General features: G+C 38.1%; 1 protein-coding gene across 3 annotated transcripts in view; it reads right to left on the bottom strand.

Moving 5' to 3' along the window:
• gabbr1a (gamma-aminobutyric acid (GABA) B receptor, 1a) overlaps positions 1-18,824 on the bottom strand; it is a 212,514-nt gene that overhangs the window by 25,024 nt on the left and 168,666 nt on the right. For all 3 annotated transcript variants that reach the window (XR_005992204.1, XM_041793190.1, XM_041793189.1), the window contains exons 16-18: positions 16,197-16,347; positions 7,316-7,448; positions 499-615 (exon numbers count right to left, since the gene is read on the bottom strand). Coding sequence is in view for 2 of the 3 variants with exons in the window: in XM_041793190.1 (XP_041649124.1) it covers positions 499-615; positions 7,316-7,448; positions 16,197-16,347 (401 nt within the window). In the remaining variant the exon portion in view is untranslated. The remainder of the gene's footprint in view (positions 1-498; positions 616-7,315; positions 7,449-16,196; positions 16,348-18,824) is intronic.

The raw sequence follows: 18,824 nt of genomic DNA, 5'->3' as shown, positions 1-18,824 counted from the left end.
TCCATAAATGGCTTAATCTCTTATTCTTCTGATTAGGTCTTAGGAATTTCCACAGCAAATCGCAGACTGGCAGTATCTTGTTGGCTCCAGGATACACTATCTTTAAGACGAAGCTCACACGCATACATGCAAAATCACACACCCTCTGATAAACACAGCGGCATGCAAACAAAGCTGATGACGTAGGATTCAGGGGCTCTGTACGTGTTTTTGCATGTATGTGGATGAAGGTGCACAACTTTATGTGTTGAAGCACAGTATCTGCAACAGTACATGTGACATCCTTATCAATGCATTTCTCTGTATAACCTCGCTGCAGAGAATAATGCCGAGCTGGCCGCTCAAAGCTTATATTACTAGAAAGCCCTGAGAAGTTTTAAACCAAACTTTTTTTTTATCAGCGGGCACCACACATACTGCACAGCCCGGCCTCCCTCCCTCCTTTCTCCACTCCCCTGAGAGGCTTATCCCTCGTGCCCCAGCACTCTTCCTCCCTACCTTCTTCTTCTCCTTCTTCTCATCCTTCTTGGTGAAGAGGGTATGGACCCACCAGATCTTGGTGAACATGCTGCCATATGCCAGGCTGAAGCCGAGACCGAGGAGCCACAGGCGGAACTGGAGACAGAAGGAAAGAGAAAGAGAGAGACAGAAAGAGAGGGAGAGAGAGGGTGTGATGTGATGAGAAAGAGAGGAGAGACGAATTCTAATTTAAAAATGTTTCATTCAAGGGCTTAGGTCAATCCTGCCCACTTTATTTATTAATGCAAAATCATAACAGAACTTATCTAAGGGCACTTTTCATATAAAGCAGGTCAAGAACATACTCTTTATATCATTATTAACAGAGACCCAACAATTCCCACTGTGAGTGAGCACTTGGCTACAGCCGCAAGACAGAACTTCCCTTTGACAGACAGAAACCCTGAGTATAAAAGAAGGTCCTATATGGCCCCCTGCTTTATTTTAAAAGTTGGAAATGGAGTTTAAGTGGAGAAAAATACTTTTAAGACAATGAAATATGTCAGATATATTATTTATCAACACACTCTGAAATAGAAGTATCATTAAACTTAGTATTTTTAGCTGCCATTACACATGACAATAAATCAGTCTGGCACCTTAAAAATAATGACAATGGCTGTTGTGTTTTCCACAGTATAAGTATTATGACAAAAATAAATAAATAAATATAAAGATCTGTATTCTTCATCTCAGCTTTAATGTTGCAGAATCTCTTCTTGACAGAAATGATAATGTTGTATTTGCATCTTTACTACAAGGATCTGTGCTTTACTGCCTTTTCTGCAAAAGATGTTTTATTCAAGCATTTTTAAAAGAGAATTTTAACTCTAAATAAAAATAGCACGTAGACAAGATGGAAACATTTTTCAGGCCAGAATAAAGTCTGCAAGTCTTCTCCTTTCTGTCAGCACAGCATACATCCTAAACAACTTCCACCAGCAAGGTTTGCAAGCTAGTGGCACCACTCTGTAGCACTCTTTGTAATGATACAAGCTTACACTGTAGACTGACTTTAAACTGATAAAAACAGATAAAAATATCAGTATATTAACAGCTTCTTTCTTTCAATGCAATATTGGTGAATAATATGTGTTGTTCCAGTGCACATAAAGGAAATAAACACATGTATACCAAAAACATTTGTAACTGCAACAATTTCTGGGAGAAATGGTGTATTTTCTGGAAAAATTCCAGGGTTGCCAATACTTTCGTCCATGACTGTATATTGACAGAAGCGAGCAAGATAATGCTCACACAATACAAATACTATACAATAGAGAACAGGTGCCCAAATTCTTGTCAGTGAAGGGCCAGAAATGAATCGGGGTTGAGGGTCGCGGGCCAAAACTAAACATTCATGTTGCAGTGCATGAAATTAAATATGCCAGTAGCATAATTGTGCAAAATAATAACTCATACAAAGTAATTTTGAAAATTAACAACAGTATTCTTTATTGTGTTTCACAGCATGAAATCACTGAACATCCATATGGCACAAATACTAATTGGGCATACCGCCTTGAAATCAATTTCAGTAAAAAAGTACTCACGTTCCCAACTATTTTTAAACTTTTTCTTATCAGTGTGCCACTGCCTCACACGCTCCATCTCTGCCATGACCCCAGCTTGACCCCAGCATTTTTTCCCTGACTCACTCTCTGGTCATAGGCTTCCAGATCTGAGCTGACGGGAGCTCAACAGCGCCAACCTATCTCCAATGTAACACAATGTTAATTTGTAGTCAGGAGAGGAAGTGCAACAATAAATAAATATTGAAAGAAATATTTAGACTGCTGGCAGTGGGAAAATAATAATAATAATAATAGTAGTAATAATAGTTGGCCTGCGGGCCCCAAATTGGACAGCCCTGCAATAGAGGGTATGCACTGATGTTACTTTCAGCATGTGACATAACTGCTGCCGTTGTTAAATCTGTTTGCAAAAATTGGGGATGTAGCCTATTACAAAATAAAGTTAAGAGAAAAGTTTGGAAACCATCATATATAACTAGCAAGCTGGAGAACAAGAATGATTGCTAACTTGAAAGAAAGTTAGCTTGTTAGCTAGATGCTTAGCAAACAAAATAGCTAGGCAGTGACACACCAACAGAAATCGAGACAAAAGAAACATTAAGGAATTTGAAAGCAAGGTAATACCAGCAAAAAAGCTTATAACAGGTATCTAGCTAGCTACCTGGAGAGAAAAAATTAAGTGTGATAAAGTTCAAGCAACGAAATAGCAAGTAGAAAAGAGAGTTGGCCAAATAGCTAGAAAGCTATTGATACAAACAGATTGAAAGAATTAGCAAGATAGATGACCGGGAAAAATAGATAGGTAGCTACACACAGACAGTGGCTGGAAATATTTAAACACTGAAAAAATAGCAAATGGGTTAGTGCTGAAGAGAAAGAAAGGTAGCTACAGATAACTAGACAGCTAGATTGATGGAACAGAGATGGAAAGTTAGTAAGATAGAGTGGTAGCAAAATAGCTGGGCAGTGATAGACAGATGGATTATTGGATGAGGGAGAGAGGGTGGGTGGGTGGATAGATGGGAGTTTGTGGAGATGGGGAGATGGCAGAAACAGTAAAAAAAAAGATCCAGAGTTGAGGGTCAGAGGCAGGGAGCAGGAGAAAGGAAGAGCTGAACATGAGAGAGAATAACTGGACAGGGACAAAGAGCCGAGAAGCCACAGAAATGGAAATCTCTCTCTCGCCTACACAACAAAAAGACTCTACATGGGTGACAGAGAAGTACTCCCACTCCTCATTAGTGCTGGGATCCCACTGCAGTGCTATTTTGGCACCCAGCAAATCCTGTCTGTACCACCGAAAACCAAAATACACCCAAATACTTAATGAATTATTTGTGTTTAACGTTCACTGCCTTTCATCCACAATGTGTATGATGAAAACCGGAGAATAATTGATTGTTCTGCAGGTGCCTGTTTATGACAGACAAGAAAATCAAAACTGTCAAGTAAAGATGGATTGCTTTTATAAAAAGGACACTATGGCTCAGTCCCAGTACACACCTTGCCTCTACCATTTAGTCCTTCCAAAGTTTTGCATGTTTAAGTTTAGGGGAAGGGTGTCCTGATTCTTCAGTAGAGGGGTAGAGTGAAGTTGCTAGGGCTTTGGAATATGGGTTTGAACATTAGAAATAGGACTGAGCCTAAATTTCCCAGTAGGATAGGACTTCAAATTGACAGCTGAAATGCAATATTTTTGGTAAAAACATTTCTATAAACCTGTACTCTCAGAAGCTTTAAACATTAGTATTAAACATTTGAATTCTTAATTCTAAACTTCAATAATGTGCACTTATTAAGAGTCAGTCAAACCTTATTAAACCATCATAACCTTCTTTTAAATTTCAGTTCCCAACTTTCCAGGATATAAATCATCAGGCTAAATTTTCAAAAGTTTTAAATGTGTAATAGAATGACAAACAGGACTTTCAACTCAATCAAACGGTTCAGTAATTTTAAAAAATTTAGTTTATATTTACACATTTCCCTCAGTGTCACAGCGCTTTAATTAAGAGCTGGAAAGAGATGAAACACCATATGTTCAGGATGTGACACTGGCAGACACCCTGGCAGGAGCTGATAACCCCAACCTTTCAGCTAATTACAACAAAAATAAGAGGAAGGCTGAATATTAAAGTCCTACTGAAAATAAAGGTTGTTTTCTGCCAGCATACATCTGCTGTGAATATAAACCCCAAAAAACAAAACAGTTATACTTCTAAGTTTTTAGCTCTGTGATGACTCCAACATATTTGAGACTTCTTTTCATTCAGTCACACTGGGTAATGGCCAGACTACAGCACTGAACACTACACGAGTTCAACAAGTTAAGGAGAAAAACGACTCACCCATTTATCATTATCTGCTTATTAAACAACTATTTACTGAGGAAATGAAACAAACATTGATTTGGAAATTATTTCATTGATTTAAAAATGATGTTTATCTCTGTCAGATTCTACCGCTATATTGAATTACTACTATGTACTAGTAGCTTCCATTTCTCACATTAAACTGCAAGTGCCCACCAGTGGTGAAGGAAGATAAGCCGAAGAAGATATGCATAAACCCCTTAAATAGAACCTGTCTGACAAAGTGAAGTAGGGTAAAAGATCTGAAAGAACACATCATGCTTCAAGCTAAAGAAATTCAAGAACAGATGAGAAACAAAGTCATTGACATCCATCAGTCTGGAGAATGTTACAATGCATTTCTAGGGCTTTGGGATTTCAGCTAACCAGTGTGAATTTGGACAGCACTTTTTAATTTAGTTTTAGTTATAGTCTTTTGCCAAAAATATCTTTTAGCTTTAGCCATAATTTAGTCATCTAAATTGTTTTAGTTTTAGGCTAGTTTCAGTTGACGAAACTTCCCAACATTTTAGTCAACGAAATTTACAGTAAATTTAGTCGACTTACCCTCCCAACTTACCCCGCCACCATGCAGCTACAGCAGTTGTGATTGGATCTCCCTTGTATCTCATCCCACCTTTCCACACAGCCAAAGTAGCTGTGATTAGATGTATGCTTAACTTGCCCCTACTTTCTACATGACGAAATTATGTCTGATTGGATAAAGTCCCTGTCAAACATTTTTGTCTGGTTTTTACTTGTTGACTAAAATGTAAATTAATTTTGTTTTAGTTTTTGTCCATGTGCTTTTATTTTTATTAGTTACTGTCTTGTTGTTGTCAGAGGAAAAAAAGGCTATTTACGAAAACTATAACGAAAATAATTAGTCAACAAAATTAACACTGCAGCCAACCCCACCATTATCCACAAATTGGGAAAAATTGGACCAGTGGTGAATCTTCCCAGGAGTAGCCGACCTACCAAAATTACTCTGAGCACACTGACGACTCATCCAGGAGCTCACAAAAGAACTCTGAAGAACTCACTTGACTCCATTAAAGTCATGGTTCAACAATAAGAAAGGGACTGGGCAAAAATGGCATCGAAGTTCAAAGATCTAAACCACTGCTGACCAAAAAGAACACAAAGGCTCATCTCACATTTGACTAAAAAACATCTTACTGAACCCAAAGACTTTTAGGAGAACATGCTGTGGACTGACGAGACAAAAGTTGAACTTTTTGAAGGTGTACATCCCCTTTATTGCCCCTAAGGGAATTTGTCTTGCACCAAGAGCATAAAACTAAGTGATGTAAACTAACACAGAATTTCATAAAAAGAACATCATACCAACAGCCAACTATGGTGGTAGTAGTGTGATGGTGGGGGGCTGGAAGAGTCTGTGATAGTAGCAGTATGTCTAGACACCATGGGCTTTCTTTTGCATCAATGTGTTGCTCTTATTAATGGCTGTCTATCGGCGAATAGCAGACTACTCTCATGCATACCAATCAGAATCTAATATTTAACACAGGCGTGACCCATAGTAGCTTTCTTGCCAAAATTCCTATCACAGATAGGACCTAGGTTGGGGAAATGGAGGGTCGTTGGGTCAACACCAGGTCAAGTCTAGGTGAATAATTTCACATTCACACTAAACTGCATTTAGTCTTTGCGTCCTAAGTCAAGGAAACACGTTCAGTAAACCAACCTCACACTACAATGATGCAAAGTTGTGTCGTGCTAAACCACACTGTTCCCACAAGATGCTATCACTGCTATCAGTTCATCATTGTTTTTATCAGATTAACAAGCTTTGTGAAAGCAAAGCAGAAGTAATTAAGCACAGCTACAGGGGCTACTATTGGCAGCTAGTGTTATAATTCATATGGAGTGTTTGACCGGGATTGAGGGCCTGAAATAATGGAAAATATTAATAGTGTAATAAATCTGGTGCTGACTACAAAGGGATTTAACTTGAGCCATTTAGTTGGCAAATTGCGCACATCCCTAGTTGAACCTTGTCTGGAAAACTGGTCTGTTCCCCTTCCAGACTACTGCCAAGGTGTCCTTGAGCAAGGCACTGAACTCCATTAACTATATATAGAAAACTGTTCTGGCTATGTGAGCAGCCCTGCCTCACTCTGACATCTCTCCATTAGTGCATGTCCATAGGATCCGTTTGTCCAATGCATGTATTTCAGCTTACGTGTGAGTAGCATGTTCAATAACAGCATGTAGAAATATCCTCTTCTTCTTTTAAAACTAACGGAAATAAATACTTCTCATTCTATGTTCCCTGCTCCAGCCTGTTGATTAAGTACCCAATCAATCACAGGAAAAAGGGCAGTGCTAGCGTCTGGATGCTTGCTGTTTATCTAATTAACGGGTCAGCAGCAGCATATTAAATAGCTTAAAACCTAAAAATGCACAATTAAAGCTTTTGTCTACTGAAATACTTCATCAGTACTTTCCGTTCATCATACCATTTGATCAGACATCTCTGTCTCACCCTTAGATAATAAACTGCAGCATGTCATCTTCCTGCAAGAGCTCAGCGTGCAAGCTGTTGTCAATCAACCTGCCTTTCGGTAAGAAATACAAACTAGACATTTCAAAAACATTATTTTTGACTGTAATAAGCAATAAGTACATGAAATTCCAGTTGGAGCAAAAGATAGAAAAAGGACATTATTTTTAGTACAATATGATGGTGAAGAAAAGCAAAAAACCTTGCAGAAAATTCAAGACTCTGCATCTATAATTATGTTGAGAAGCTCTTTTAAGAAAGAACAGTTGGTACTTGCATCAAGACCAACTATTTGCAAATAACACCCAGCTTTGACTCTGCTCTGTTCCCTGGCTCTTTTCTCTATCTCCCTCCGTTTGAACATCTCTTTCTTCTCTTACCTGGCAGACGACCGGGAACTGTGAGCGGTGGACGTGGTGACCGTCAATCCCCAGCGGGAACACTGCAGCCAGAGCCATCATGCAGCCCACCGCTGTCATGTTGTTCAGGTACGGCTGGGAGTTCTGGATGTAGCTGAAAGAGGGACGGATTCACACAGGGACACACACAAAGACAAAGAATAAACACATTTAGAAAAACACAGATAATTATGGTTTCTGCTTAAAGGTACAATTTGTGAATTTGTGGGTACGTGGGTGGTTTGCTGTCACTTCTCAGAAATGTCATCAATTGCTGTTAATTGCTGTCCTGTTGTTTTTAAAATTAAATGTATCTTATTTTATTCCCTGGATAAGACAGTCTGGCAGTATTTTGTCACAGTGCTGAACAAACGGTCCAAATATGAACATGGCTCCTCTCAGGGGATCTCTTAAATGTGTGGCTGACAGTCATTACTTTAATTAGTGTGAAGTCATTACACTAATGACTATCATAGGTGAAACATACACTTTTAGGGGGTTATTAGCCAACAAAAATCATCAAGCCTTGGCTTGTTCAGCTTGGAAGGAAGATTTTTATGGTGTTCTTTGCCATTTATGACAGTAAATAATAAGAAGTTTGGGCTGTCAGATGGACGAAAAGGCCAACTGAAGACCCCATTTGGAAAATGAAACAAAAGCTTGTGCAGATTTCTTAACTATGTATTTCAAAATTCATTCGTTTAATTATCTGTATTTTTCTGTATTAATTCAGGCTTACAATGTTATGCTACTAAATTGCACAAACAAAATATATGGACATGCATTAATGGAGAGAAGTCAAAGGGATAGGGCTTCACACAAGGAGCACCTCAAGTAATTTGGGGATTCATGCCTTACTTAAGAGCACCTTAAGATGTAAACTGTCACCTCTCCAGCCACCAGACCAACTTTCCATTCTGTGGTCTGCACCAGAACTTGAACCAGCCACATCGCAGTTCCCAACCCACGTCTCAATAGACTTCAACTGAGATACTGTCACCCATTACATCTGAATGACTCATTTAGTTGAGAAAATGATTAGAATAATGAAAATTATCATTCCTTGCAATTCTACCTGTCTGGTCAGACTTGTCTTTGTTTTTTAAGGAATCAAGTTTCTGATGAAGACATTGGAAAAGGTAGAAATATGATCTAAAGGTGTGAGTTAAAAATAAACATTTTGTGTTTGTAAAGGTTATTATCAGGAATTAGGGATGCACGATCGTGGATTTTTGCCTATATCCGATATGCCAATATTTACAGATTCATTTAAGCTGATACAGATATCGATACTGATATTCAAATATGTTTTTATATAACTAAGAGTCAATCCTTTGAACACAATTTACGGTTTGAGGTTGAAAAGAGAAACAATTTTTTCTTAAAATATACTTTAAATTTTAATGAATGAGGATGAAAAAAAGAAAAAGCTCTCAACTTACATAGGCCTGTTGGTCCAACCTAAAAGTCCACTAATTTATAAGTATATATGGACAAATTTTACAGTTGATAAATGCTGATATCTCAGCCAAAATATCTGATGTAAATATCAACAGAAAGGCCGATATATCGTGCATCCCTGTCAGGAATCCTATATTAGAACATACTTGCCTTATTAGATTGACATTAGTGTCTTTTATTGGCATGTGGTGCAAAGAAACACTAAAGATTTCTATATTTTGGAGACCATTTATAAAAGGTTTTACATATAAGCTGCCATTTTTGTGCAGCGAAGCCTGGGCAGTTATTAAAATATGGCTGCAATTTTCTTCTTTGGATTGTACTAATCTTAATTTTAGGGCTGTAGTCAACCAAAGAAAACCCTGGTAGACCAAAATCGCACCCAGGCACCAATTAATCGATTGTTCGTTCAGGTAAAAAAAAAAAAAAAAAAAAAAAAAAAAAGTCATTTATTAAAAAAATTAACTCGTTGGGAACTAATTCAATCCATCCAGGTTTCTCACTGCACCTGCTTGGTACTCTAAATGATCCTAAAATGAGTGTAAAAAGCATTTGGAAGCATTAATTTATCTTTTCGGCTCATCATGTCTTACTACATAAAATAATTAATTGAGAGACAATCAGCGTGCACCTGCCTTTGATCTCCGTGATCCCGGCGCGGTAACTCTTTAAACTCATACAGCCTACAAAATAACCCCAGATCATTGTTTTTCATTCATTTATAATGGTAACTAATAACAGGATCACTTGATCCAGTCCGTGCCGGGTCATTTACGAGCATAAAGCAGACAGAATGCAGCGTTTATTTACGGAGGTGAGAGGAAAAGTTCGCTCGTTGGGACTTAATGACCAGCAGACATTGCCTTTTATCACCTCTCCTTTCTGTGTGACTGTAAGAGAAGCTAACACTTACATGAACACTTTAAGGGGATTAAAAAAGGAGATGATAGTACACAGCCTATTTGCCGACAGGTGAATTAAACTGACCGTGGGAGTTGATGCAGTGAGGGAGGGCAGAGCAGAGAAAGTCAGCAGTGCCACTTCAATACAAACAGCCTGCAACTTTGTGTCGAGTTGATGTGTTGTTTCTGAGCATTGGTGCTGTAAAATATCAGAAAATGTCCCACTCTGCGTAGCTTTGTGTGCTTCTCTACCTGTAATTCCTAGAGCTGCATTGCTCCTGTTCACAGCAGCACATCTCTCTCTATCAGTCAGCTGCTCACACGCTTTTGCCCCCAGACCAGCGTCTTGGGGGGGGTTAGCAGACCAGGATGATCTTGGTCAAACTAAAGCTTTGCGATCAATTAATCGACCAATCGAACTGAAGCTGTCAGCCCTACTTAATTTATGTTACATTACCACTTCTTTATTGTCCTCTTCACTAAAACAACGATCAACTTTTACATTTAAAAAATGTTGTGAAGATGACACTCCACAGGGAAAATAGATGATGCAGCTGTATGAGATGCTGCAGTGGACACTATAAAAGACACTAATCTTGATCTTATTGAGTCAACATATCTTAGGGCCTGTGTCAAATGCTGGTGCTTTTAGAGCTGGCTCTGCTCCTCAGTACAAAGTGAATTTAATCCAACATTTTCGGTGCCTAGAATAGACCCTCGCTCTTGACATCAGCTGCTTTTGTGGCCATGCTGACAGCACTCTCAGCTCAAAACAGAGACATTTTTGGGACACTCTTCCCTCACTGACCAATCAAAATCCAGAAGGGGCGAGACTTTTGATAATATTTGAAGAAGAACAGATCTTACTGACTAGTCAACAGCTGCTACCTTTGTCAGGACAGGATTAATTTCCATGAATCTTCCCCCTAACCTTACACACCAGATAAACTGTTTTAAATATCTATTGTATGGATATATTTCACATTCATCTGGGAAAGCTCCCATAGAAAGTGTTTGGGAAGGGCAGGAGTTTTCAGAAAGTGACTGGAGGAACATTCTGTCGGTCACATTCATGACGGGCCAACCAGAACAGCAAGACAAAATGATGTTGTACGCATGCGCAGCTCCTGAGACAAGCTATCGTCCTGCTGCTATTCATACCAAGGCTGATGTGCAAAAACATCTTCTATTCCAAGAAAAGCTTTTCAGTGTGACTCTTGGTAATTGTTTAAAATAAATGTGGTCCAGTTCTGGTTAAACTACTGCTTTTCTATAGCTTCATCCGAGCTAACAGCTACCGTAGCAGCTGGTTTGCTGAATACACCAGCAAACCTCACTTGTTCTGGTCGCAAACCTATGCTGAAGCAGACTGGAGGAAGAGCAAAAACATCTTTTCTGTCATGAAAAGCTTTCAGTGTGGGTCTTTTCTCGTTTTAATAAAGAAATGTTACCCACTTCTGAAAAAGCTAATCACTCCACTAGCAGTCATTGTATGCATTGTATGTACATGCTTCCACATTATATTTCTTGCAACAGCACCATATCGAAGCTCTGTTGTTATTGTGTCTTAAGACATACATTTTGCTTTCTGGGACTGCAAGGAAGCACAGCACAGCAGGAGATCCTCATACACCTACTGTCAGACGTGCACACAGACAGCGTGACACTCCCCTGCTGGCTCCACTGATCCTGTTCTTGCTTCTGTAACACCTCTGTTAATTCCTTCAAAGCCAGTGCTGAGTTGGGATAACATCGTCTATCCATCATGCTTATGCAACGCACACAGAGAAGGTGAAACATCATTATTGCACTGGCCTTGACACGGCAATGTGAATGAGCGTTGTCTAAATAAAGACAGGAGCTTCAAGATAATCAACCAAAAACATTTCCATCATAAGAAAAAAGAATCAAAGTGAAAAGACATTATAATTTATTATAATTTTCTTATAAACTTAATTTGACTTTGGCATGAACATAATCAGCACCCACACGCTCCAGCTCATCCTGCAGCCATAGTTGTGTTTGATTTCATCTCCTGTTGACCTGCTCTTCTGTTACCTGAGGCCACTCTGTATTTACTGTACAGCCTCACACTCATGCAGCCCGCACACAAACACACACTAACGCATACCCCATTGCATGCTGGCCCCAATCCAACCTTTGATACCTCTGAAAACCCTTTAATGCCGTTACAAACCATGAATATATGAGGGGTGCTGCACAGCAGGAGTTCTTTATTCTCATGTGAGGTGCAGCTTTCTTCCCGTATTGAACACCATTTCTAGTGAAGGCTTTGAATTGCGGGTTACTAAGGCTGCTACAGGAGGAAAATGCAGCTCTTTCTGTTTGTCTTTGTCTATTTTTCCTGAGTCCTTGTTAAATAATCTTATCAAATAAGTTTTTGTTGTCTTTAGTGTTTGCTCTTGATGTCTTACATCACCTGAAGATATCCTGTGATAAAATATATTTATGTAGCTTTACTGAAGACATTAAAAAGACCACCTAGCTAGACTAAATAGCACTAAAACTTGCAGTTATTGGTAGTTTGGCCACTTTAGGGTTGGCAAAAACAAGCCGAAAACACATCAACTTGCATATTACATATTTTTAATAAGAGACGGCAAACATGATGGGTAACAGCTGATCATTTTGACTAGGCCTGCACTATATGAGAAAAAGACACCATAGCACTGTTCAATATAATGAGAATATGAAGCATGATAGAAACAATCATATATGACTCACAATTTTGAACATGTACAGTATCTGCAGTTCTTCATGTATAATGTATTAACTGTGGTTGAATCTTAAGTATCCTGAATTCAAAGTAAACTCATATAGTAGTTTTTTTTTCACCACTGAATTGGCACAAATCCATCTGAAGTTAGCAAACAATAAACCCAAGCTTCATCTCACTGCATCAAAATGGCATGGCCTCCATCCAGGGTTACATAAATGTACACATACTGGGTAAGGAAGTGTGGCCTGTTCACATAAAATAGTGTTTTTTATACATCAATGAACTAAAACTTTTGCAATCTGTTCATTATAAGTGCTCATAATCCAAAAACAATGAAAATATTGCAATTAATATCACTATCTTAATCAAAAGTCATCATTCATTCAGTCATGAATGCAGAATGAAGTCTTGTAGCTATATTTTTATATATACTGCATATTTTTCTTTAGGATATTAAGGGGAAAAATTGTATCAAAATAAATTTTGATATATTTTTTGCATAGGTAGAGAATGGGATGTTGAGTAGTAAGTATTTCCTACGGTACTTTATATAATCTAAAACAAAACCTTGCTTTTTTCTCCCGCACTTCACCATGCGTAAATATGAGAAGCTTAGCAGTTAGCATGTAGTAGAAACAGTGCAGTTTGCCATTTTTAAGTAGTAAATGGATATAAAGTGGTATAAAAGCTGTTGAGGGTTGAACTTGCATGTAACTACTCAACTGAAGTGAAAAGGGGCCTCATATCACAGCACAATATTAATCTGCAAAGAGGAACGAAGGCAAAAGCTAGCTGCTAATGTTAGCCACACTGCACAGAGTATACCAGGCTCATATCACACCCACTGACACAATGACCCTGTGAGGAATTTGACTGTTTTCTAAGTATTTTCTCCTCTTAAGACCAGTCAGTTTAATGCAATTTAAACGGACACCCAGCTGAATGGGGAAATAACCTGGCAACATCCTAACTTTTGAGGTAAATTTCTTCTTCTTTAGCTGCTCATTTCCTCCTTTGTTCAAAAGCTAGATGCTATGTATGTGTGTAAAAAGGTGCTGTACAGTGTTCCACTGTAGCCAAAAACAATGTAATGAAAATTAACCGTAACACAAAAATCGGGTGCAGAACAGTGAAACAGTGAGTTGAAGATTGATACTGAAGCCCAGTTCAGACCAAAGACAAAGGACTCAATGAGACCGTTCAAGAACATGGCCAGTGAAAGTTTTAGCTAAAAAAGGAAAATGGAAATCTCATGTTTTCTATATAAAATTATGCAGTGAATTTTGGAAAATATCACATCTTGTGTTTTTTGTTTCACATGGAAACTTCAGCTGCTGTCGTCACAGATACACTGGCATTACGCAGGCTGACCTTCAATCACGATCTTAGGTGAGTATTTTCACTTAAGTGAGCACCTTGTTCTGGGGTTCATATACAATTAAAAGCAGGGACGGGCTGATCATTCATACTTAAAGCTTTCAGTTTAGGGCGCAGATAGCTTAGCAGTTAGGTTGAGCCCCATGTAGACAGCTAAGGTACAAGTCCAGCCTGGCTCTTTTTCTGCAAGTCATTCTACAGTCTCAAATATCTGAGTCCAATTCTGTAGACTGTCCCGCATATAGATAAAGAAATAAAAAAAGCTCAAAACTGTCTCCCATATAAATAAAGAAATTTAAAAAAGCTCAAAATTATATCTTAAAAGGAAAAAAAAAAAACAATAGGTGTTTTGGCTTGATCTTAAGTGTGCCTAGGGCAAAAAAATGCTAAAACACCACTGGTGCAGACTAAACATAACTTTGAACAGTATAATAAATGGCAGGTATTATTTCCTTTTAAAAATAGTAATATACATCGTAAAAAGAAAAAGAATACCTTGATCTAAGTTTGTTCCAGCATCATTCAGCCCTATCACAGATGCTTAGCAGTGTTTCAGTTCTGCATCTATAATAATCATGTTAGACTTCTCTTGTTTTAAAGGTGAATTGTTTATGTATTTTGTCGCCTAACAAGGCAGCTGGTGGCAAAGTTGTTTTGTAAAAGCAGCTTAGTGAATACATTTGACTTGATTTGATCTGACTGAGAGTGTTTTGGCTGCTGAGAGCAGCCGTCGGTGAAACCGTGTTTGAAATATAATCAAAGCTGGAAGAAGGCCTGCCTGGCACACTGGAGCCAGCCTGAGATCCCCAAAGGAACAAACCTCTCCAGCTTTCCCAAAAACCTCTGATAAGCTTGTGGACTTATGGGACTTTAAATCACTTTGACTTGGGTCAAACATAAAATACGATGTTTAAAGACTTCAGAGATATGCTTCAGCGGGTTCACAGACATGTATTAAGCTTAGAAATCCGAGATCAAAAGAGTTTTTTTTTAAAGGAAGTCTATTTGCATTTGGTTTGGGGTGATGCTTAAGCTGCAACAATAGAACCAGCTGCTGGATCCAGAAAAGCCACACCCAAATCGTTAACTTTGTAGTCCCAAAACTGGAAACTCAGCGGTGCCATTCAACATTTACACCAAGCTCAAAAGAGTTCAGGCTCTCTGTTTTAGAATGGGCATTATTTTTACATTCCTGAAACACTCACATTCATAGCAGAGTGAACAGCTCTGCTGGAGCAGATGGACATGGTTACAGGAAATCATTTCAGCACTCAACCAATTCAGCTTCTAAACAGGTGACCTTCAAGTAACAAATGCCTATGTAAACTGAAATTTACAACCTCTGACGCTGCCTAATCTATCTATCAATTCTCATTATGTTCAACCTTTTAAAAAAACCTTTTAACAAAGTTCTCCCCCTGTGAAGGACAACTTTATCTAACTATTAGAAAATTCATATCCTTAAAACATCCTGGAAGGACAAACATGAAAAAGCAAAAACCAAATAACAACTGTACATTATCATATACTGAAACTGTAAACAGCCACTAAAAGCTGGAATATGCTATTCTGGTGGGAGCGTGTGCATTTTTACACACAGCAGGAAATGAATATAGTCCTGTCGCTCTCTTCAGTTCTCCTTCTGAAGCTCTGACCCCAGAATTAAAGGTTTCATTATTTCTATAAAAATTATTCAAACACCTCACTTAAAACAAGCAATACAAAATAAGTTATTCCCAGTAGATGAAACAGTTTTTATCCCTTTCATAATGCAGCTCTGCTCTTCTGGAGCGAGGACACGGAGGAGCGAGAGGTCAGAGCAGTTTGTGCAAACAACTCCTGCTGCTAATTGGCTGCAAACATGTAGTGTGGCTGAGTCCAAGTCACTTTGTTTATCTAGTATATTTCACATTTACAGAGCCAGGGCTGTGGAAAACCATATTTCTTTATGAAAACACCGTCTTGCCTGTGACAAAATTTTCTTTGAACTCACCAGATTAGAATCATACATCCCTTCTTTAAATAAATATAAACTTTTGGGGGTATAACATTTTTTTTTAAAACATCAGAAAACAGATTTGTTTTAACACAACCAAGGCAAAGATTGTGTCTTTGGATGCTTGACTTTTTGCTTCAGTCTCTTTGAGATGGCAATTTTCCCTGCCCCCCATTTGAATAAGCCAAATGGGAAAACAGACTCCTAGGGACATCCCTATTTTGAGTCCAACCAGTGGCTCCTTTCCAGCTTGTCATTCCCACCTTTCTGTTTACTTCATTTTCCACTACATTTACTGTCCTGTCAAAATAATTTACTGCCCCAAACATATGTTTTTACAAAAGGCTGTAGCACAAGCTCAGCTTTTGTTAGCATATGTGAACTTACCGGACGTTGCCGTTATAGATGTTGAAGGTTAAACAGACGATGCCGAGCAGGATGCCAAGTCCGGCGAAGACAGACACGGCTGCAAACAGCTTCTGAGACAAGAACCTGTACTCCTCAATCACCACAGTCCGATCAGCCGGAGGTCCACCACCTGAAAGGATAGGGTGGAAAAATAAAATTAAGAATACTTTTGATAACATTATCTCAATATTAGAATAAGACAAGGAGAACACAAACAATAAGTTTATGTTGATTTACAAAACTTGGAAATGTTCCTTACAAAAACCCACCAAAATTATCCAAAATTTCCAAGAAATTACCTAAAATTTCTGTGAAAATTCATTAACATATTTTCAAAGAATAGCATACTAAAGAACTCCAAAATATTACCAAAAAGTCTCCAAATGTCAGTGAAACTTTATCAAAAAGCATAAAAATTCAGTTAAAAAAATCTACAAAAAAAAATCCAAATAAATCCCTGAACATTTTAGGCAGAGTCTCCACATTTCAAAGCATTTTATCCCTAAAAATTACAGATACATCACCAAAATTTCATGAAAATGATAGAAACATTAAAAAAAAATTCTCTGGCATTTCCAAGAAAATTTTGAACATTTTAAAGACCCCCCCCCCCAAAAAAAGTTCAATTAAATACTGCAAAAATTTACAAATAAGTTTTCTAAATGCCCATGAAAAAGCCTGAAAATTTCCAAACAAATTTCCTAAATTCCTTTTAGAAATTTCCTAAAAAAAATTCAAAGCACATGTCCCTAAAATTTCCATTCAAACTCTTTAAATATAAAAACATGCCCCCTAAATTACCATGAAAATACTTGAAATGTCAAAAAAAAAAAAATCCTGAAACATCCGAATAGTAAATTCTCCCTTTTTCAGTTAATTACCTCAATTGTCTGGGCAATTATCTCAACAATTCTAATAGAATTTTACTATTTTGTAGGAAAGCCAAAATGTAATTTCCTCATATGTACATGTGCAGGGTGTCAGATTAGTCAGAAGTTAGAAGTAAAATCCATGCATTTTTTAAAATTGCAATTAATGCTTTATTGTCCCTTTCAACACACTGGCTGAGCCACTGCAACATTTTCCTGCAGCTACATCGATGTAAATTAAGTACCACTGCTCTTGAAAAACTCACAGATGGCTAAGTGGACAGGTCAAAGGTCATGTGCACCTTGTGTTATCAAACATTTACCTTTATATTGTTCCCTTATTTCATTTTCAATCCATAACAAGCTCCTTTTTCTGTGGTTAAAATCATGTTATAGTCTGCAATCTATAAAACCAGGTCTGTGTCCAAACAGGAAGTTATTTACCCTTAGTTTAAGAAAGTAGAAAAATAACGACACAAAAACAGTTTCAATGCATAAAGTGGCATTTGCAATGAACCACAGACAGACTGAGACTAATCCTGATTCTAAAAAAATGTTTTAATGCATATACAAAAATCCATATTCATGTGAAACTAAATAAGAAAGTCGCCTCATCAGTTCATTCCTTTTCATCACACACTGATGCTTTAAAACCCTCCGAGAAGTGCCAAATGCAATTCTGGACAAAGTTCTGGGGTTTTTGAACTCAGTAGCCTGGAGAAAGTTTCATAGAATTGCAAAAAATGTGTTCACTCTAGCTCCTCATGAGGACATCTTCTTTTTCTTGCTATAAATGACATCTTCTTTTTCTTGCTATAAATGACAGTAAACTGTAAAATTTGTTGCATGCAAAAAACAAGAAGATTGCTCTTGGAACTGGAAACAAAATGTGACTAACTGTTAAGTTGGCTAATAGAGAAAATAATTACAATAAACCGATAATGAAAATAAACTTTAGCTTCTGCCTGTCTGGCTTCCCTTCTTCTATTTCTAGAGCCACACTGGCACAAGGGCAATCAATACTAGACAAGAGTGTCTGAAAGTTTTGCTGCTGAACTTTTCATTAAACCGGGAAAGTATCGCTGAGGGGCAGGCTGCATTTACACCCACACAGTTATACATGTTCACTGAGACCTTTCTGCAGGCCACCGAGAAACTCTTCTGGAGCAGTTTGGGGTTAAAGTGCTTTGCTAAAGGGCAGCTCAGCAGTGGAAGTGAAGGAGGAACAAATACTGCTGCTTCACTTTCCTCACTCAGGTTCATCTTTCTGAACCAACAACAAGCTCACTGCTCTAAAATAACTGAGCAGTTCTCTCTGTATGACAGCACGATTTGCTGAGCAGTGGAAAAAGTTAAAATGAAAGTCATAATTACGGCAATTTAATTAAAATTCCTCCTAACTTTTTCAGATGACTGGGTCATTGAGCCCTCTGAGACTAAAGTAAATTCTATGAATCTGACTGATTCATGCAATAACTGGTCAGCGCTGCTCACAGAGACTCAGGCCTACAGCTGTGGTTCAATACACATCAGTTTTCAGCTGCAGAATTACACAGAATTACATTAGACCTTTGAAATGTCAAATAAAGTTCATTATCAGTGTTCACATTATTTCTACGCCCCTGTGCCTGTGATAACTGAAGTTGGAGGCATTATGTTTTTGGTACCTTCATCAGTCTGGGCCTGTCTGTCGGGGAAGAATGCTTTAGGGGGTTCTCTTCAAATTTTGCACAAATGT

Source organism: Cheilinus undulatus, linkage group 8 (assembly GCF_018320785.1).
Source record: "Cheilinus undulatus linkage group 8, ASM1832078v1, whole genome shotgun sequence".
Lineage (NCBI taxonomy): Eukaryota > Metazoa > Chordata > Actinopteri > Labriformes > Labridae > Cheilinus > Cheilinus undulatus.
Note: the sequence above shows the minus strand (reverse complement) of the source record. Positions and strands in the feature narration are given on the sequence as shown.